Source organism: Mesoplodon mirus (genome assembly GCF_964341445.2).
Source record: "Mesoplodon mirus genome assembly, chromosome: 2".
NCBI lineage: Eukaryota > Metazoa > Chordata > Mammalia > Artiodactyla > Ziphiidae > Mesoplodon > Mesoplodon mirus.
In genome coordinates, this window is record NC_138977.1 from 188,291,991 (window position 1) to 188,315,573 (window position 23,583).

General features: G+C 34.1%; 1 protein-coding gene across 6 annotated transcripts in view; it reads left to right on the plus strand.

Annotated features, from left to right (window-relative positions):
- Positions 1–1,585: 1,585 nt before the first annotated feature.
- The window catches only part of PCDH15 (protocadherin related 15), a gene marked incomplete at both ends in the record, with an annotated part of 722,972 nt that continues 700,974 nt past the window's right edge, over positions 1,586–23,583 (plus strand). For all 6 annotated transcript variants that reach the window (XM_082633167.1, XM_082633165.1, XM_082633166.1 and 3 more), the window contains one exon: positions 1,586–1,676. In XM_082633167.1, coding sequence (XP_082489293.1) covers positions 1,586–1,676 — 91 coding nt within the window. The remainder of the gene's footprint in view (positions 1,677–23,583) is intronic.

Genomic DNA, 23,583 nt, shown 5'->3' on the forward strand with positions numbered 1-23,583 from the left:
TGCATCTCATGGTTAAAAACTTTTGAGTTTGCACCTTTAATATACTTTTTAATAAATTATATATTTATATATGCTATTGTGCAAATAAACTTTATAAAGCACACAAAAATAAAACAGAAAGATAGGTGAAACAAAATATATGTAAAAGCAGGATTCAAATTATTTCCTTTGTACGTTCTGAAGAAGCTTACCCATGACTAGTTTAGCAGAGGGAATCCCAGGCAGGAGTTGTAAACTGGAGGACCTCAGAGGACAATAAGACCTGCCAGAAGGGCTTCCCTGGTGGTGCAGTGGTTGAGAGTCCGCCTGCCAATGCAGGGGACATGGGTTCGTGCCCCGGTCTGGGAAGATCCCACATGCTGTGGAGCTGCTGGGCCCGTGAGCCATGGCCGCTGAGCCTGCACGTCCAGAGCCTGTGCTGTGCAATGGGAGAGGCCACAACAGTGAGAGGCCCACGTACTGCAAAAAAAAAAAAAAAAAAAAAAAAAAAAGACCTGCCAGAAGCATTTACTCTATAAGAGGGTTGGACAATTATCTAAACACTAGGCAGTCTCATGTGGAAATCTGGATTTCTACCATATTCTGGAAAATCAGAAAACTCAGTAATACTGGTTTTCATTCCCACATGACAACCTTGACGGAAGTCAAATACTGGGCTGGTTTCTTCAGACAAACCCTGCACTTCACAATTTGTCCCTATTGCGCCTTTAGGCAAATTCACTTTTTTCTTTTGGAACCTCTGATGTAGAGAAATGAAGTTCCAATCCCTGTTCTACAAGATCTATATTCAGCATAATTTGGAACAATTCCATGTGAATAATTTCTTCAATTTACAAAGAAACTGAGAACATCATTTCTCAGTAAGAAAAAAATGCTCTGGTGTGCTCACAGGCCACTAATACCTCATCCAGTTTCTTGGCTTACTGGGAGATTGCAAAGAAGAACAAAGGAATTAAAATGAAATTCATCCAAATGCTTCCAAAGACACACATGATTAAAAAAAAAAAAAAAAGATGGGTTATCCTTAGTCTTACATAACATAGTTAAGTCAATCTCTTGTCCCTCTACTAAAAAGGAATTTCTGTTTTGATGATGGATTTTTCTACTTAATTCTGTTAGACAAATGTCCATTGAAATTTTCATGTAGGATACTAACAGCTGGTTTAACATCTTAAATTGTTGCAAAAGCTTACTCTTTATAATTGAACTATTCTATACATAAGATAAATTTAGTGAGTTAAACTGATTGGCGTTTGATTCACTCACAGGGTCTCAATTTTAAAGATGTGGTTCTGGTGTCATTAGTATGTTAAGTTCTCAACTTACTTGCTTACAAAGTAAATAACAGAAAAGATGTCTTTACTTAGAGACTTGTCTGCAAATTCATGTAGATAAGTTCCAGCACATTAAACAAGTGTGTTACTTTGTTAAAGGATAGTGTGGCACAGGTAAGTAACTATGAAGTCATTAAGGCTTTTCTATGTTGTGACAGTTGTGTTTACCTATAACAGACTAATCAACTTGTCAAATGTTCCTTTTTTCCTCTTGTTATTTCAGATCAGCCTTGAGTGGAATTTGACTGAAGATGTTCCAACAGTTTTATCTCTGGAAATGGTTAGCTTCAGGGATTATCTTTTGCTGTCTCTTCACAGTCTGCTTGGGCCAATATGATGATGGTAAGGATGCTTTTACTTTGACCTTTAGAGTTAGCCAGAATTTCAGTGGAATGTGAAAAACACCATAGGAATGAGTAATGCTAATTTGTAGTTCATTTTTAAAGGTTGGTGACCCTGTACAATAATTTTCCTTAATTAAAATAAACTTACAAAAGTAGCATTCGATGAACTTTGCTTTTCTAATAAGGATTGCAGTATGGTAGAAAATCCAGTGCTAGGCCTCTAAATGAACATTTACTTATACTTACTAAACAAATGCTTAATTATTATTTTAAAAATTCAATTCTATTTGCTAATCGTTGAACAAGTACAAACAGTAGCCTTAGATCAAGCTTAGGAATGTAAAAGATACCAAAATTTCCTATGAGAAAAAAATCTCTGAAGGGGTCAAAAGTAGATGTCATAAGTGATTTTAGTGTTAGCACTTTAATTGGGGATTGCATTATTTCATCCCCCACTATTTTATTTAGAAAGAGTGAAAAAAATGTAAAAAACTTGGCGTTAGATTTTCTAAGTCATTTCTTAAGAGTAAATCAGTCAGTTGAGAAAGATATATTTGTCATCAAGCTCTGTAGGGACCATTTAACATGTTATATCTGCAGTGGGTCAAATGTGCCTGTCTTAGATATTTCAATATTGGAGGAATCTGTCTTTGAGTACTACATAATGAAAGTGTGGAGTATATGTATATATTATATATATACTACATAATGAAATTATATATGTAATACTTTAAGAGAAGAAAAGTGGATAAATTTTCCCAACCTAGAAGTTGAATATTCAAGAAAAATGAGCTTGTTCTTTTATTATTATTAATTTATTTATTACTTTTTATTATTTTTACTCGACATTTGTTCAGCATTCAGGGTACACAGGTGAACAACGATCTCCTTACCCTTGTTGCCATGTTCCCTAGTTGCGCTTAGAGGCAACAAGGATTGTGAATTTTGTGTGTGTGTGCTTTGTTTGGCTAAACTGAACGATCTGAAGATAGATGTATTAATTTGACTTTTTCCCAAACAGTGTTCAAATTGTGTACATATTAAGACATTCTCAGTCCTCCATAGTTAGGATATCATGTCTCTTTGGGGATTTGCAGAATAATTTACAATAGCAGCTATTTCATAAAGTCAACAGCCTAAACCCTTGAAAAGTTCTGCTAATTAGCACAGTGTTTACTTCAAGTGCATCTGAATTTAATGTTCATGTCATTGCCATTTATGTAGATTGTGAATCTCCAGTCTAACAACAAATTTAAAAGTGCAGTAAGAAATAAATAATGTAACTGCTACTTTGAAGCAAAAATAAAAATCAGTGGAACTTAAAAGAGCATGACTTTAAGTTAAAAGAATGCATTTTAAATCATGCCCCAAGAATAGATGACAAATCAGTGTGTTGGTATTTCTTTATGCCATAAGGCATTCTATTTGTATTCATATTTAGTGTTCACACTGAGAGGGACGGATTCACTGTCATTGCTCACATTAGACTTTCACAAACCCTGTACTTTTTAGCAACGCAATTTAGGTTATCAGAGGAAATCACTCCTGGTTTAACTTATAATGCTATAAATTAGTTTCTTTAATAAGCTAATTACAGCTCTTGGTCTCTCTAAATGTGCTTGTATAGATAGTCACCAAAATAAGATTATCAGGTCACTGTTGGCCATCGAGTAGTTACTTTCTGAAGCACAGTGCAACTTCACAACTGCCAAGTTACATTTTATAGTGAGGCTGCCCCCTCACTGCGCTCATGGAAGACCTCCTTCCAGCCACAGTTAGAAAGCCTTTTCAGTTCTCTCCTGGAGATAGGTTGCTCAGTACTTAGGAAGACTGAAGGGACTGGAACTGTGGCAAAGAAACAAAAATTTTCTGTAGTTTTTATAGAGATTTCTTAACTTTATATGCTTTTCAGCATTCCTTCTGTACTTGCATCCTCCAATGAGCGTGCTCCCAGATGTAATAACACATTCCCCTAGGTTGCCCTCAGGTCTTTACTTCTCTCTGGTCTTCTTCAATTAGGGACTCTGACGTCACTTTTATTTTATTGTTCATGAAAATGGTTTTCATAGTTACTACTTTTTTAAAATCCATATAAAAGTTGAGCCCACATTATGCAGGAATTAAACCAGGAGTAAGCAAAGCATGGCTAAAACACAAAATAACACTTAACTGGAATATGTGATATGAATTTCTTGAAACTACTTTTTTATCCAAATGCTTGGGGATGCAGGTATGGGTTAGATTGAAAGAAGACGATGGTGAGAATCATAATCATGATAGAAATATGAGAAAAAAAAGGAAAAATAAAAGCAGTTTTGCCATAGGTAATCCACTGGTTGGATTAGCCCTTTTGATAGTTGACAACTGATTTCCATACATAGTTAGAAGCTTCGGATAGAGGAAAATGAAGGAGAAAAAATTGAAACTACCCTAAGGCTATTAGTATAACAGTTTAGGTCACTGTTATGTTAAAACATAGAATTCTCCTGGACTTGCAATTAAAAACACTTTCCTGTTTTTTCCTATGCATTTCCTTGCTTAGGCATAAGGCAGTTGGAAGGAAAAAATACTGTTTATTCAATAAAAATTTTAACCTGAAATGAAATATTCTAGTATTACCCAAATGTGTGAATCTGCTTCTAAGAAATGTATATTGCATAATTGTTATTTTCAATATTTTACAACTAATTTTTTTACTTGGGAACTTGGGCTAAATTTTGAGTCTTTTGATATTTCTCATTCAAATCGCTGGGGTAAGGTTTTAGGTTCAGTAATAAAAGTTGCAGATGGTCTATTCCTTAATGAGCATTTCATTTGTTTGATGACTACATATTTAAGCATGCATTAATAACATGAGATTTATAGTATGATATTACATTTTAAAGTCAGAATTTAGCTAACCGATAGAATATTGGAAAACATAATTGATTTGTAGTTGATAGTAGCTACCCTCTTCCCAATAAGAGAGCATTAGGACTGATATTTTAGCTTATAGTTTAATGCATTATCAATCCTGACAACTTTATTGGAATGGGAACATGTGCCCTGATCCCACATTGAGTGTGGGAGCCTGAAAAGGAGGTGCCATGGGAAGCAGAGGAAGCAAGGCTATCTGCTAAATTGTATGTTGTGTGGGATAAAAGATATAAAAAACATATTCCTTGTTATACATATTATTCACAGTGAGGTAAAGAAACCATGTTGTCCACAGGGTTTGTGTTTTTGTTTATTTTGATTTGATTTTGAGTTCATGAATGATTGATAAATGGGAGGCAAAGGGAGGAAGAAAGGAAAATGTTATATAGTTAAGGGGTATGTTTTATTTTCATTTTTTATTATTTCCTCTGCATTTCCAAATTGCCATATCGAGTAGATATTACTTCCATAAGCAGATAGGAGAAGTATTTATTTTTAAAAAATGTATCGTAACATTATAACTAACTTGGAACCAGAGCATTAGAGTATTAGAGGAGTTTTAAAAGGGTATGTGTGCCAATGAGTGTGTGTGTATGTGTGTGTTAGAGAGAGAGATTCCCTTGTGTGTGCAGATCATGAAAGCCAATATCAGTTTTTTTAAAGAAAGGGTTCTCCCTGGCTGCTCAAGCATTCAGCCTGGAAGACAAAACTCTTTCCTCTTGCCCTTGAGCTATTATGTAAACTAGCATATATCTATGATGTGAATGGAACCCTTATATAGCGCACAACCAGAACAACTTTATGAAGGGATCCTGTATATAAGCTCAGAAAGTCACAAAATTTCCTTAGGCTCAGTTTCCTTATTAATGATAACAATCTGAAACTCAGTTTTATGCAGTTTCACACAGTACCTGACATATGATCAAGGTTCACTAAAATTTCTTTTTATCTTTATTGCTATTATTACTTCTAATTATTTATAAATAATTATGCTTCTTTTTATAAATTTATGTATAAAGTACAATGAGTACTTTGTGCTCTTGTGCACTATATGTACGTTCTTTCTTTATATCTCTCCAAATTTACTGAACACCTCGAAGATTTAACTTTGTTACATTATATTTTATTCTTAAAAGTATTGATGACTGTATTCTTTCCTTGGAGAGTTTACTGATTCAAATGAAACTATAAGTGAAGTTTGAGGAACATTTCCAGGTGTATTTTCATGCTTGTTAGGTAATCTAATGGAAGGTTAGGTAATCTAATCCATGGAAGGTCAGTGATGAGACGCACATGTCAATCAATTAAGGGGATAGCCATGTTATAAGGTCTGAGACTAAAATCTTCTGAGGTCTGACACTAAAGCCTGAAAACTTCATTTTTAGCAAGTGCACCAACCGGTCACAAAGTAGAATGCCACTGGGTTAATACTAATTAAACTTAAAAGAGAGAGTCATGCAAATTACAATGTTAATAATAGCATTATAAGGAAAATATAACTGCCCAATGAGCTGAAACACTTGTGTTTCCAAGAAAGATTTTCCCCCCTTTAGATACCTTAAGAAGAAATGGTTATGTAAACTTAACAGCTCTGTGAGAAGAGTTAAATTATCTTAATGGTTCATGTGTCCAGACCATGACAGACTGTCACATAGGGCACTGTTATAACAATATCCTTGCCTCATAGACTGCAATACTTTATTTGTGGGACACTCATGGTCTCCCCAGGATCATGCTGGAAATGTTTGTATAATTTCTTATTTTTTGAGTTTGTTATTTCAAAGCTTAGTGCAGGTCATCTTCCTCTTGTTAACATTATATTTCTTTGAACATAGTACAATGCAGTAGTTTCTTTTGAGTCTGTTTCAGTTATAATTAAATTAAAGGTGATTATTGGAGACTATACCTAAGTAATTTTCAATGAAATTAATTGTCTCTGAAACTTCTCAATCCTTCATTTAAATATGATTTCTTAAGGCAGCACACATCGAGAGATATAGAGCAATATACATGTACACACTCATACATAATAGATAACACACATTTTAGACAAAAATAAAACCACGTATAGCATATATTTTATGCAAATTTTAATCTTAATATAATATGGACATCTTTCCTTCTCTACCCTTTCACTTATTCTATCTTACAGAATGTATTTTTATTCTGAGAGGTTAAATTCAAGTTTTAAGAGTAACTTTGTGTTTTCCCTACAGGCTGATTTAAAATCCTATTTGTCTTTTTTTTTTTTCTTGAAGCTTTATAAGCTATAAGATTTATATAAACTGTCTGGATTGCATTATTATGGAACATTTAGAATGGTATGACAAGAAAGAGCACCTTCAATGCTTACTCCAGTAAAACTTTCCTAAACATTCTAAATTTCATCTCCAGATGAAAACTTGTCTGTGTCCTCATTTTTAGATTGTATCCACACTTGAATTTCCTTTTTCCTCTTTCCCAAAGGTGAGTAATCTTGTGGATCCTGTAGACCCAAAATGGATTTGTTGCAGAGCAAAGGTTTGAAAAAGCGTATGTCTTTTCTTGTTTTGGCAACAAGAAGTTTTTTTCACTTTTCTAGGCTCTGACCTTGGGCCTAGAAGGATTACTTCAGTAGCTTTTGTGTACTCTACTAATAGGCTCTCGTAAAGCCTATCTGTACACCCTGGAAGGCCAGAGAGCTAGAGTCCAAAAAGTAAATAAATAAACTCTGAGAAACAGAAGACCAGTTATTGTACTTAGAAGATTCTCTCTCTGCTAACACACCCACACCCACACCCATATCCCCCAAAAAGTTTACTTCCAAGGTAACTCAGAATACCTAAATACTGATATTTCAGATACTCTCATTTGTCCCGTTGAGACAGGGAAAGAAGTAAAAGGTCTAATTCACTATCCAAGTGATACAATACAATTAATGATAACTAGTAAGGTGGATGCTTCCCTCTCTGGTTCTAACAACCTAACATTTTTGAACCCTTTGAAAAGAAAAATGCTCACATCCTAATTGTGTGAAAAGACAGAATTCATTTTAAATGTTTTTAATAGAAATTGGAATTGAACAAAAATGTAATTATAAACTTGCCTGGCTCTGAGTCATCAATGACTTATACAACTCATAATAGAATGGTTTTTCTTAGTTGGATCTTCTCCTGTTAAATCTCTGTGCTTGTTACCATCACTTCTTCACCAATTCCCTTAAGCTCTGCAATTTGGGTTTTCTCACATCTGTACTGATACTGCACTCTCTAAGGTCTCCAATGACTACTTTTTTGACCAATCTTATAATTTTCTAGCGTTTCAGCAAACAACATTATTGATCTACTTTTCTTGCAACTTTCTTTTCCTCAGTGTTCCTTTAAACTGACTTTTCTGATTGTCTATATATCAGACATCATCTTTCTCGTGAATAGTCTACCTTTTTCTATTCTGTGATTTTGAAATTGCCCACTCTTGTTTATATTACCATAAGGAGTCATTCTATAATGAGCCAATTTGGATATTTTCTGACAATTAAACAAGGTCCTCTCCTTGGTCATGTTCTATTTTCTCTAACTTCCCTTTCACAGTGCTTTCATCTAACTGCATATCCACTGCACATACTGTCACTTTTTCTCTAGTCCACATTTTCACTTTTCTATAGAACATTTATTTGGTTTGCATTTTATTGAATATCAACTCCAGGAAAGATATTAGGGAAACAAAAATGAGGCAGTTGTTTCATTCAAGCATAAAAATGAGGTATATAGTCAGTACAATGTAATTTATAAAATAATAGAATTATGTATAGCATATGTGTTTTGGGAGGATACAAATGGAAAACCTGCTAAAGAATTTGTTGTGGAAAAAGTTGGAAAATGTTTGTAGGATGAATTTTAATTTTTCAAGGTAGGGAACTGGAAATTTCAGAAAAACTGAAGAATACTCAATTGGTGTTCTGATTTAAGACGTACACAGATATCTCTGTGTAGAACTGAGGATTGCATATGCTGTTTTATGACATTGTTCAGGGAAGGTTAGATATTAAAGTATCCACAGGTAACAAAACAACATGTACTTGGTTGTGTTCACCATCTATCCAAGGCTTATTTGTAATTTCATCTCCTTCATAGAACTCCAGTTAACAACATCTCTCTCTCTCTCTCTCTTTCTCTGATTCTTAAAAGCTATTTCTTGATTGCTTGCAGTTCTCAGTTTTTGTAATGAATTGTGTCTAATGCTTTCTTATATACTATTAAGAAGTGTTCCTACAATTTCACAGACATCATTTCTACATGTTCAACAAGTTTCTTGAAATCGTAAATCATACTGATATGTATTTTATGTGTAAACAGCCTCTTTTTTTTTTTTTTTTTTCGGTACACGGGTCTCTCACTGTTGTGGCCTCTCCCATTGTGGAGCACAGGCTCCAGACGTGCAGGCTCAGCGGCCATGGTTCATGGGCCCAGCCGCTCCACGGCATGTGAGACGTTCCCGGACCGGGGCATGAACCCATGTCCCCTGCATCAGCAGGCGGACTCTCAATCACTGCACCACCAGGGAAGCCCTAAACAGCCTCTCTTTACAATAAGCACTAACATTCATTTAGCATTTATTAACAAAGCCCTTCATATAGATTATTTTTTTTAATCTTCACAAGAACTCCATGAGGTCCTTGTGATTGTCATAATGATCACATACCATTGCACTACTATTATGCCTCAGATATAGATCAGGAAACTACAGAGACACAGAAGGGTTAAGTTGCTTTCCCAGTGTGACATTACTCCCACTATTCAGTGGCAAAGCTGAAACCAACCCATTATCTCAGCTCTACATGCAATAATTACATACTGTGCTATTATATTATGACATCAAAATCTTAACCTTTCCTGAAGATTTTACTCAAATTCTACTTATTTCTTGATACTAAATTATTCATTATTCTTTGATGTTGTTACTAATGATATTCATTCAGATTTAAGTGCAGAGAAGTCAGTAAAAGGGTACAAACATCTAGTTTTAAAATGAATAAGTTCTGGGGATCTAATGTACAACATGGTGACTATAATTAATAATACTGTATTGTGTATTGTATACTTGAAATTTGTTAAGAGAGTAGATCTTCAGTGTTCTCACCACATTAAAAAAAAAAGGAACTATGTGAGGTGATGGATATGTTAATTAACCTGGTTGTGGCAATCATTTTATAATGTGTAAAGTATCAAGCCATATACTGTGCACCTTAAATATGTACAGTTTTTGCTTGTCAGTTAGACCTCAATGAAGCTGGAAAAAAATTAATATCCACCTTCCCCTTTATATTATGTCATATAATGAATGTTTTTATGTTTAGATTATAAATTCCTGAAGACAGAGACTGTCTAATTTACTTTTGTTTCCCTCAGCACCTGGCAGAATGACCCAGTTAGTGGTTATTTAAATAAGTAAGCCTTGTATAAAGAAAAATAGAATTGAGAGATGAAGTGTGTTTTTTAATGATATAGTAGCAAGAAGGTAAGCTTTGAGGATAGTAGTTGGAGTTCAAACAGCAATTCAAAAACATATTTAGTGAGAGTTTGATTTATACAATACTGCTCAACATTAACATAGGGACCAAAGCAATCAGTAAATTACCTGTGCTATGGACGTATTACACACAGCATTCTTTTTAGCATTCTGCAGGAAAACAGAGTTTAGGTAAATTACATATAATTTTTTTTCTTTAGAAACTCAATATTTATCCCATTATAGGGCAGCATTTAGAAAAGTCTTTGTAGAAAACTCAAATTGAATCTTTCCTCTCTTCAGGTGTGTTTTCTGTCTTTTTCTGATTATTAGCTGCTGTTCTGGGCATTTTGTTCAAAATTCTGGTGGATCACACTGCAGCAATTGTTCCTGACATCAGTCGCTCTGTTTGAGATACTAATCTTCCCTACTCTTGTAGGATCCTATACTGCCCCTCAGGGCTGCTCAATTAGACATCTCAGTGATGACTGTTCAGCTACTCTGAGTTTATTAAGTGTCTTTATTGAACGGTTGGAATACTGATGAGAGCTGTTCAGGCTTAAACTTAGATAATGTGTGAAAAGGACAATACTAACTCAGTCATCAATACTTTATGTGGTTATATCCAGGATTTGGCCATTGTTGCTCTGCTGGATACCTAGAATGCAATTCTGATGGTATTCCCATAGGGGGAAAACTACAGCATTTTAAGGTAACATGAATAATACATTACGTTGATTATTTTTATTCATTCATTCTTCAGGTACAGTAAGCATATGTAATGTCTATTATGTACACATAAATTTTCTAACAATTATAGCTAATATTTAATGAGTTATTTCTATGTGCCAAATAGCTTACATATAGTACACACTCTCCTCTACTCACATTGTATATTTATACATAATATACATGATATATGTATCATTGCATTTCAGTTACACAAGCTTACATAGTTTTATACAAATATTTTTAAGTGGCCACTAGGTGTCAAGCCTTATTCTATGTATATAGCAAACAACAAAATAGACCAAAAAAAATCCTTATTTTTATGGGGTTTGCTTTACATTGGAGGGAGACAGAAAGTAATCCAAATCACTAAGAAAATTATGTAGTATGTTAGTATGTGAAAGGGGTTATATCAAAAAATAAAGCAGGAAAAAGGGATACTTAGGGGAATACAATTTTAAATAGGAAAGTATGGGAAGAACTTACTGAGAAGTGCCCTTGGAGCAAAGTTTCTAAGACGATTATGGGAAATCTCTGTAGATTCCTAGAAGAGCATTGAAAACAGAGGGAATACTGAGTGAAAGGGACTTGAGATAGGGACATGCCTAATGTATTTGAGAAACACAATTGCAAGCAAGTTATGGTGGGTGAAATGTTGAGCAGAGTGAGGGAGAGGGGACAGAGATAAGATCAGAGAGGTAGGATGGGTGGAGGAAGATTGCACAGGCCTTGTGGGCAATTGTAAGGACATTGTCTTTTTCTCTGAGTGAGAAGGAAAGCTACTGGAGTGTTTCAAGCAGAAGAGTGAAATGATTTCACACAAGTTTTAACAAAATTGCTTTGACCCTTATGTTGAGAATCATCAGTTAAGTTCAAGGTGACCAGTGGGAAATGTATTAACAATATTCCAGGCAGAAAATAAAGATAGCTTAGACCAGGTTTTCATGAGAGAAGTGGTAAAAATGGATGACTATGAATGCATTTTTAAGGTATAACCAACAGACTTTGCTGGTGTGTTGGATATAGAGAAGACGAAAAAGATAGCATTTAAAGTTTGATATCAATATATTTGGTCTAACCATCAGGGGAGACTGAATGACTTACCTCATCAAAGGAATAAATGTGGCTAGAACTGAGCCATAAAAACATTGATCATACTGTCCAGGAAGATGAGGTAGAACCATCATCTTAGATGAGGAAGAATATTAATATATAGAGACAGTTAATGAGAAGAAAACCAGAAGAGTGTGGTTTACTAAAAGCCAAAGGAAGAAGGCATCTAAAGGAGAAAGTGATCAGCTGTGTCAAGTCTGATCAAGTAAGAGGAAGTATGAGAACTGATTATCGAATTAGCAATGTAGTGCTCATTTGTGGCATTGACAGGAATAGTTCGGTGCAATGTTGAAGGCGAAAGTTTGGAGTGGTTTTAAGAGAGAGTGGAGGAAGAAGAAATGCAGGGAGTTTGAATATATATAGTTTCTTTTTTCCTTTTTTTTTTCTTTCTTCTTCTCTTTTTAATAGGGTGGCAGTAATAATAGGGAAATAGGAGTAAGTTTCAACAACACATGCCCCACCTCAGGTCCTAGTGATATAAGGATATGATAAAACAACCACCACCCCTGTGAGGCCCTGAGAGACCTACAGAAAAATAGCATCTTTTGGAAGACCCAGATTTCTAGTAGAGCAAGAAGAAAGGAATGCTCAGCAAAGTATGTATTATCTTATTTAATCTTCAGTAAAACCCTGTGAGATAAATTCTATTATTATTCCTGTTTTCCAGATGGAGAAACTGAAACTTTAAAGATATCAAGCTATCTTGCTTAATGTCATATAGCTCCTGCATCTAAGAGCCATGATCCTAGATCAGGCAGCCTGGCTCAAGCTGCCATATTCTTAACCACTGTATTTTATAGCCTTAGTACAAAGTGCTACAGAACTCATGAAAGTACAATAATATGGACCCTAATCCATGGAACCTTAGGAGAATGATGGAAGCTTTGATCAATTTCTATTATATGTTCATTTATTCAATATATATTTATTAGCATTTACCATATGCCAGTTTTGTGCTAAATTTGGGGGCTGAAAATATGACTAAGATACATTTCTTGACCTAGTGAATGTTACTGCCTGGTTCATATGAAACATGAGCAAAAGGGATTACAAGTATAAATCAATGTACTGCATATAGATTGTGAGAGGCTGAAGTTAAAAGAATGGCATTTATGCTGCCTGCCTAGAACTGTACTAAAGTCTGTATCAATTGTAGTTAGTGGAAGAAAGATTTATAGGATGAGATACTTAGAGCTACTTGGAAAATGAATGAGGAGCTATGATAGATTTAAATCTGATACATATAAATTCATATGTACAGTCAAAGCAAAAGGGAACATGAGAGGATTAATAGATGATAAAGCATTGGTAGTATGTGGATATGAAAGATTATCTATGGCACAATAGTTAAAGCATGAGCTTTGGAATCAGACTTTGTTCAAATCCTGGCAAAATCAGTATATGATTTTTGGTAAGTTATATAATCTCTCTATGACTTAGATCTCCATCTGTTAAAGAAGGATAATAGCAACTCTGATTTGATTACTATTAGGATTAACTGATGGTATGTATGTCAATTGTTTAGCATGCTTTCTAACATATAGGAAATGATAAAAACATATTTTTGGTATATTATAATAATTATTACTATTTTCAAATTAAAGTAAGATAGACACTGTTACATCATCATTAATCAGTATTTCTTTAGGTTTCCTTTATCTGAAAACATTTACACAAACACACACACACAGAGCCCACACACACTATCACACACTGTATACTGAACTGACAACTTCTTAGAACAATCACTATACCTTCTACATAATTATTTCTGCGTACTATAATTCTTTGTATGATTTTCTGCCCACTTAGCCTGTGAAATTTTCAGCCGTATTTATTAGTGGTGTCTGGCATAGAAAAGAAGCTCAGTAACCGTTTGGAATCTATACCTTTTCCATTTTCTCCTATCTCTTATTTTCTCTACCTCCTTCAAGTTTTTCTGAATTTATATTAGTTTCATTTTTTTTACAAAGGAACTTCCTTTAATTCCTTCTTATTTATCTTTCTTCACTTATATGTGGATGCTTCTCTTATCACTTTATTCTTCTCATTTTTTAATATGTTTCACCCAACTCCGTCTTTCTTTCTAATTGTATCTCTCTCTCCTGCTTCTTTGTCTTGTCTTCTTTCTGTCTTTCTGCCTCTCAACACTTGCTCAACTTTTGTTATCTTTCTGCCTTGATTTAGCTAATTTAAATTCTAGAAAGCACAATAAACATCTTCTTGGCTCTAGTTACTTCATATTTCTAACTGATGGGTCTACTTTTATAAAGTAATTTTAACTGGACTTTTAGCCTCCCTGGTTACAGAAAAGAATTGGGATAGTATTGTAGAAAAAAGGAAAAAATTTTCCAGAGTGCATTTTCATTCTCATAATATAAAAATTACCAGGATGCACACACATATTTTAAAACCTCCGAAGCTTCCTTCTATTATCAGATGAGAAACATTTTAAAGGAGATGTCATCTGATTTCCTTCCCAATGATAGTGAACTTGGAAAAAATTTCAGTTTATTCTCTATATTTCTAAGATTGAAATTCAAACTAAGATTTTTGTTAGAGATCATTTATTAAATATCAATTCCATGGGAGTTCTTTTGAATATACAAAGCAAAATATATTCCCAGAAAAAGAAAACTAGAAGGAATATCATCCAATGATATTCAAGACTCAACTTAGAACTATTCTTTAAAAAAACAATTTAATGTGGCTAATTCCAGAATGATTTAGTTAGCTAGTCTGTGTTCTCATAATATTCTGTGAATGCCACTTTGACAGCTTTATGAGTTTTCATGTCTATGTCCATAACTATGCTGTAAAATATTTAAAGGATGTGTTAGTTTTCTATTGATTTTGTAACAAATCACCACAAAATATGTGGCATAAAACAGCACAACTTTATTCTTATAGTTCTGTATGACACAAATCACATTGACCTAAAATCAAGGTGTGGACAAGGCTGTGTTTTTTTCCTGAGGTCTAAGGGAGAATACATTTTCTTATCTTTTCTATCTTCTAGAAACTTCCCACTTTCCTTGGCTAATGGTCTTTCCTCCACCTTTAAAATTAGTAACAGTCAGATGAGTTTTTCTTACAGCACATCACTCTCGCTTCTTCCATAATCACATTTCCCTCTGACTCTAAATTATTCTGCTTTAGGTTTCCATTTTTTAAGGACCTGAAATAATCTGGATAATCCAGGATAATCTCTTTATCATAAAGTCAGATGATGAGCTGACAATTTTATGTGAAATATTAATTGTCCCTTGTCATGTAGTGTAATATATTCATAGGTTCTGAGAATTGAGATGTGGGAATCTTTGGGGAGCTATTATTCTGTTTATCCCAGGGGGTATAGTAAATTATCTGGTGTGTGTCATGAGCTCAATAAATATGATATTGAAACAATAAAGTTTCAGGACATATTTAGCCTGTTTTCTTTTCAGCACCATGGACAGCACAGGGAATATTAAATTTTTGAATGTCTGAAGCAGATGAGGACCTGGTATGTGGACAACGCCTAGGTTTACTTGACTAATAAGTTTAGTACAAGAATCTCTTATTAAAGAATTCCTTTAAAGTTTTTCTTTTTATGTGAGAGATGAGGAAACTCTGTCCCAGATAGTGGGAGTAAATTTCTCTTCAGCTTGTTGGTAGAATAGCTGAAGTTTATGTCTTCTCAAATTTTACCCCTGCTATTCCTGGGATATCCTTTTCACAAAATAATCTTATATAACTGGTCTCACTTATTGATCCTCTGCTCTCAAAGTTGCATCACAGTCCTACAGTTGTCAGGAAGTACTGTGTGTCATTAATACCCATGTCTTGAATAGGAGTAGGATAGGCAGAGGCATATATGACAGAAGGAAGAAAAATAGCACAAAGGAAATAGCAGATGCTATGACATTAAGTTTTGAAAGACTTTTATATACTTGGGAGGGTCACAGTTTAATGAAGTACTTATGTTTTACCATCAGTATGTCTCCATATATCCATGGTTTATTTTTTACATGATTTTGGATGAAACAAACACAAATATACATAGCCCTGTTTCCTAATATTAAAAAACAGAAGGACTATAACATTGGGGGATTTAAGTTTCTTATTACCAAGTTATACAACTGAGGGCTTTAAAAATATTACATTGTATAGATTTGGGCCTCTTTGTATATTTCTGTCATTCCAGTTATTAATTCTAAAAAGTTGAATAGTGATGTTAGGCTGTAACCTGGCAACCTTACCCAGGTTCATCTATCAAATTTGCTCTTTTCCCTCTTCTTCCTGTTTTGTACATTTCAAAACATTTCACTGTGTAAAAATCTTTAAGCACATTGTACACACTGTATTTTTTACCACATGTGACTTCTTGATAATATGTGGTTAAGATATCTTCATGATTTGCCAACATTATTCATAACATAAATTTCAGATCCCAAGGGAAAATGTGATATATCCAAATTAAATGCAATTTAGTTATACTGTGTGCAGAAAAGAGACCTGAGACTGCTGTCCTTGAAAAGGTCTGCTTATAAGGATGACCTTTTCTGGCATCTGAGAGAGTGATTACCTCTGGGGGTGGAGAGGCAGGGGGATGAGAAACTAGAGAGGTGTGTGCAGATGCAGCTTAATTGGTAATACTGTAGTTCTTGGATTAAGCAAATTGGTAATGTTTATTACATTATATAAATAAAAACCTTTTATTTTTTTTTTTTTGCGGTACGCCGGCCTCTCACTGTTGTGGCCTCTCCCGTTGCAGAGCACAGGCTCTGGACGTGCAGGCTCAGCGGCCATGGCTCACGGGCCCAACCGCTCCGTGGCATGTGGGATCTTCCCGGGCCGGGGCACGAACCCGTGTCCCTTGCATTGGCAGGCGGACTCTCAACCACTGCGCCACCAGGGAAGCCCAATAAAAACCTTTTAAGAAAAGCACCATTAACTTGTTAATGATGATAGAGTATAATAAACTATTTATGATTAGTTTAATAAAATGCCTTTAAGATCCAATTAAAAATGTTAACAATGGGGGAAAAGGGCTTTGGAAACAAATTAATATTTGATTCTTAGAATTACTCGTTTAATGACTTTATGTCAATTAACTTTATCTCTTTAAGCTTCGGTTTCCCTGTTTCACAAATGTTAGTAACGACTCTCTCAAAATCTTTTTTTCCAGAGAGGTTAATCATTAGATCTATTACCAAATATTTCTTGTTCTTAGAGGTACAATATAGGATTGCACTTCTGTGAGGTTTTTGTTTTTTAAGTGATGCACAACTATATTATTTGTGATTTAAAGTGAAGTTATATAGGCCACCTCTGAATGAAAACTTTAAGAGCCAGTGTATAATTCACCACATTATCTTCTCTCTGCTGAGTGTGTCATCATTCACCACTGCCAACCTGCATTTGGACATGGAGAATGACCAAGAATATATACATTTTGTTGTCTTAAGCCTCATATATTTTTTATTTGTTACCACAGCATACCTCTTCCTATTCTAACTAATAAAACTTTTATTAAATGAGATATAATATATGATTTCAAATAATAGTACTTATATTTAAATGAATTCTACTTGTGTAACAGAGCTGTGACAAAATACCACATAGAATGGGTAAATTTTGTTGAGAGAAAGATTAGAAAATTTCCCAGTATATGGAGATATGTATGTTTTAGAATGATAAATCCAGAGACATTAAACATAAACTCTTCACCGTTTTTTGCCTGGAACTGTTTCTTATTACTTAAATTGTTAAAGGAAAGCTCAGCTAAATAAGTATAGCTTTACATGAATTTCTTAAATAATTATTTTCATTCCAGCTTTGCCTTCCCTATGAATCAGAGAAGCAAGTCCTGGAATGATTTATTTCTTTATAAGATCATTTTTATATATTTTAAAAACAGGCAAAACTAAATAGTTTATTGTTTAGGCACACATGTGATTGACTGATAGATTTTAGCAAGGAAAAGATAATTGTAAAATTCTGGTGAATGATTACATCTACCCATGAGTTCAGTTGTGAGCTCATGGCTGGAAATCTCTATCTGCTTAAAGAGGCACATACACTTAGGAATCCACTTAAAAAAAAATTCTTTGTTTTGGGCTTCTTATCGAAAGTAGTGATGCAAGGTAGTACATGGTATTTTAGGAGTGTAGAGAAGAATGAACTGCTGTTTTATAATTGTAAAGAAGCCTAATCATGTGTCTTTTCTATTTCACTGAAGTTCAAATGTTTGTTTTAGTATATCCACAGCTGAAGCAGTTGGGAATTATCATATATGCAAAAGCATCTTTCAAATTAACTGTCTTAATTACCATAGTTAAAACCAAACATATAAATTTTATTTTTAATCTCTTTTCCTGTTTTTCATTTTGATTTCCATTCTCCTCATCCTTTTTTAAGAAACTTTATAGAGCCCCAGCTCATACACTAAGAACACAGCCATCTCTTATATTAATGGATAAATAATTCTCCATTTTACAAATGAAATTGTATATTTTTGGATAAAATGAAATATTTCCAGGGACTTATATAACCTTCAAGAAGTAAAGTTAGTAAAATATTCTTTATTTTCCATAGCTATAACAAAGTGGAACTGCTGTTGACATCTCTGAAGGAACATTTTGAGATTTTAATTGTTTACATAATTTTAAGTTTGCTATTCGACAAAGCATATAAATAGCATTCCTAAGTATAGAAACAGTGTCCAGGTCTCATAGTTTCATTTGCAAAAAATTCCATTCTCTTGAAATGCAGTATTGTTTTTGTCCTTGATTGATACAAATGTCTGTGGGTGCGGAGCCCTCATGAATTAATCTTAGTCATTTGGCTGTGGACATCAGGACAGTAAAAGTGTGGAAGGGATCTGTGATTCTGAGGAATGGCTCTCAGAGCAGGAGATAGATGCATGGCTGGTGTGTGAGTGTCTTGGAATATCAGAGGATGCATGGACTCATGGATGGTCTGGCTGTTTGCTTTTAAATTTTCATAAACTCTCTCTACATGCCTAAACTCTTTTTTGTGATTTAGATTCAGTTTTTCTTTATTGTTGAGAGATCTTCTCACAGTGAATATATTCATTAGCCTTGGGTGAGAGACATAATTGATTTATATATAATTCTTATTTTCTAAAACCTTGGCGATCACAGAGACTCCAAGGAGTCTAAACTCAGGCTGCAGTCAAGTAAGCAGAGCTTCTCATGGGGTTGTAGTTTTATCTCTACAAGTGAGAATATACTTTTCATTCCCTGCTTCCTTTTCAATATTCCCATTAGTGAGAGTACAGACCATCTAGTGCCTATCCTAGTTGACCTATAAGTATACACACCTCCCCCAAAAAACTGTATTAATATTTCTTCTTGGAACTTAACAGACCAAATCCTTTTGAGGCGGGATCCAGGAGTTTAGGATAGGCGGGATAGGCGGGATCTGAGTTTAGAATCTGTGGCATATTTTTGGATTTGGAAATTTCAGCTAAGTGATTAATAAATGTGTGACTACTCTCCTTTTGATCTGATTTTGGGGCAGCCCCTTAAATGTCTGTCTGAGAAAGCTCAACACTGCTGAAAGAATTTATTGTTTGTTCCAGCCAAAACCTGACTAAAGATGCCTGACCTATCTCTTCTTAGAGCATTTACTTTAGGAAACATGCAATTGTAAATACTTTTCTGTCCCTTTGAGATACATCTTCTACAACCTAGGAATACCATTCTCAAGGACCCTTTGAAATTTGATCATCAAGAAAGATAAGGGTCCTGTCTCCTAGGCTCTGCTGGAGGGTAGGAGCCTGACTTTGATAAGTGCCAGTTAACAAACCCAGGTGGCCTAGGCACATTGGCCACCCCTTAAAGTCCTTTGGTATTTTTCCTTTAGCATACCTCAGCATTGAAAAAGCCTCCTGCCTTTTGTTTCAGCAGACTTGAGCCCAGTTCCTGAAGTCTTTCTCCCATACTGCAGTAGTCTGAATAAAATATGTCTGGTCCTTTTTAACATGTCCAGCTTTGTTTTCTTTGACACTTTTAATGTATGTAATTTGTCATCAGATAACAAACTCAAGATCACCAGCAGTTTTTTGTTTTGTAATATTCTTAATATTTACACTTTTAAAATATCAAGTAAACTCTAGACAAATCTTTCTAAATCTTTTCACCATATTTCTCTTCTCTCTTTTGTTCCTTCACTGTAAACCCCGGGTTTGAAAGTTGGCTTATGCCAAATTACATTTAGAGAATTATAATTAATTTATTTACCCTGTTTTAAGCAGCCAAACACCTACACAAATATCTCTATAGAGAAACAGTATTATAAAATTAATTAACATATTTCCAGCCAAAAAAAAAAAGCTTTATTACCTTATGGCTCTTCATATTCTAAACATTTTAATTTTAATTAGGCTTTAAAAAATTTTTAAATGTCTTAAACATGCACCCTGTAATAGCTCCAGGCGAATTATTTTTCAAATAACTTAATTTTGCAAGATACTACTATGTGCAGTCAATGTATAAACCACTGATTGTTTCTAAATTTTCCTGTGCTTATGACAGCGAATATCAGAACAGGTAGCTAGTGGAACCCAGTGTATAACTATGAATCAACTGTACCAGCAATAAATGCTTTCACAGAAAATTGTTCATGAAGATTTTAATGGTTTAGAAACTAAAATACCTCAGCTTCATCCTGATTAAGAAGATGGAGTTTTAATGTAGTTCACATTTCAACTAATGTGGGTTAACTCATGCATGTTCTAGAGAATAGAGGCTTAGTTTTAAGACCCCAAAATATGGCATTGTTTATTTCTAACTAAAGAAATAAATGAGTCAACATTTTTCACACTAATGTTAAATAAAATTTAATTATAATAAAATTATATACTATTATCTAAGACTGTATTACACACCCAATTAGATATAGTATAAATGAAGAGAAAATAAAATTATGATTTTACTTTTAACCTGCTTCTTTGAGGTAGATGAGAAATTAATAATTGAAGAAATGAATAATGGAAGAACTTGTGTCAGATGAATTTATAGGTGTGCAAGAAGAAAATACATGTGAATCCTCAAAAGGAACTTCCACATAATATTTTCTCTTTATCACTTAAATATGCAGTCTTAAAGCCCTGTCTTGAAAGGCTAGTGTGCCGAATGCTCAGTTAGTGAGTTCAGAATATTCATTCCCCATTGCTCATAACTCGTACAAAATGCTGTGATAGACGGGGGCAACCCAGTAATAATTGTATGACAGCCACTAGCAAAAATGGATGTAATTTTATGCCTCTTTTAGCTTGAATTCCCACAATAATATCATAAGTGAACCTTTTCTAATTATTGGAATATGTTAAAATTTAGTTGTACCGAATGTTGTTTGAGTACCTATTGACCATATAATTTTTCTTTGAATGAATGCACATGTAAATAACTGATAAAGTAATATGGAGCATTATATTTTTAGTTGTTTTCTTAGAACAGGTAATATGTCAGTACTTATCCACTCTACTGATAGTTTCAATTCCTTTAAGTCAAAATAAATTATGGAATATGACAGAAAATTGAAGAAATACAGTGAAAATTGAAGGAATAAAATCAATACAATTGATACACAATCCACTATAAAGCTTTGTGAGTTGAGTGTATTAGACTTTTTTAATGTGAAATTATTTCTGCTTATTTTTGACCATTTGATATTGTCCTATAGGTATTCAATCTAATCTATAAAATTAAATAATCATTATTCCCCCCACACTCCCTTATCTATCCACCTTCTACCTAATTGCTCAAGCCAACTTTTGAGAAGCAACCTGGATTTCCTTTCTCTACTATCTCTCAAATATATAGACCTATTCTGTATATTAGTTCTATTGATTCTACTCGTTAGCTCCTTTCTCTATACACCTTATTTTATTAGTTAACATTTTCATGTTCTATTAAAATGACAACTATAGTAGTCTTTCCGTATCCATGGGGGAATTTGTTCCAGGAGCCCCCACATATACCAAAATTCACAGATACTCAGTCCCATAGTTGGCCCTGCATATCTGCAGTTCCACACCCAAGGATTCAACCAACCTCGGATTATGTAGTACTGTAACTATTTATTGAAGAAAATCAGTGTATGAGTGGACCCACACAATTTAAACCCATGTTTTCCAAGAGTCAACGGTACAGTGGTCTCCTAAATGATCTCACTGCCTCATTAAACTTGCACTTTTTCTTAGAGTACTCTTTTGGAAAATAAGGAAACACTAAAAAAGTAATTTTATTTTTTAATTTATTTTTTAATTTTTATTGGGTTACAGTTAATTCACAATGTTGTTAGTTTCTACTGTACGGTAAAGTGAATCAGTTATACATATATATATATCCACTCTTTTTTACATGCTATTTCCATATAAGACATTACAGACTATTCAGTAGAGTTCCCTGTGCTATACAGTATGTTCTTATTAGTTATCTATTTTATATATAATAGTGTGTATATGTCAGTTCCGACCCCCCAGTTTATCCTTCCTTCCTTTTTCCCCCTTGGTAACCATAAGTTTGTTCTTTACATCTCTGACTCTATTTCTGTTTTGTAAATAAGTCCATTTGTACAATTTTTTTTATCAATAGATTCCCCATATAAGTGATATCCTGTGATATTTCTTTTTCCCTGTCTGATTTACTTCACTCAATGACAATCTCTAGGTCCATCCATGTTGCTGCAAATGACATTATTTTGTTCTTTTCTATGGCTGAGTAATATTCTATTGTATATATGTACCACATCTTCTTTATCCATTCCTCTGTTGATGGACATTTAGGTTGCTTCCATCTCCTGACTATTGTAAATAGCACTGCAATGAACATTGGGGTACATGTATCTTTTTGAATCATGGTTTTCTCCAGATATATGCCCAGGAGTGGGATTGCTGGACATATGGTAGTTCTAGTTTAAGCTCCTTAAAGAATCTCCATACTGTTCTCCATAGTGGCTGTACCAATTTACATTCCCACCAACAGTGTAAGAGGGTTTTCTTTTCTCCATACCCTCTCCAGCTTTTATCATCTGTAGATTTTTTGATGATGGCCATTCTGACTGGTGTGAGAGGATACCTCACTGTAGTTTTGATTTGCTCTTCTCTAATGATTAGGGATGTTGAGCATCTTTTCATGTGCCTCTAGGCCATCTGTATGTCTTCTTTGGAGAAATGTCTATTTAGATCTTCTGCCCATATTTTGATTGGGTTTTTTTTTTTTGATATTGAGCTGCATGAGCTGTTTATATATTTGGGAGATTAATCCCTTGTCAGTGACTTCATTTGGAAATATATTCTCCCATTCTGTGTGTTGTCTATTCATTTTGTTTATGGTTTCCTTTGGTGTGCAAAAGGTTTTAAGATTAATTAGGTCCTATTTGTTTATTTTTGTTTTTATTTTCATTACTCTAGGGGGTGGATAAAAAAGATCTTGCTGTGATTTATGGCAGAGAGTGTTCTGCCTATGTTTTCCTCTAAGAGTTTCATAGTATCCAGTCTTACATTTAGGTCTTTAACTATTTTGAGTTTATTTTTGTGTATGGTGTTAGAGAATGTTCTAATTTTCAAATGATTAAATCTTTTAGCCCAGCCTACAAAGTGCTCCATAATTCATCCTGCCTTCCTTATTCAAGCTCACCTACTCAAC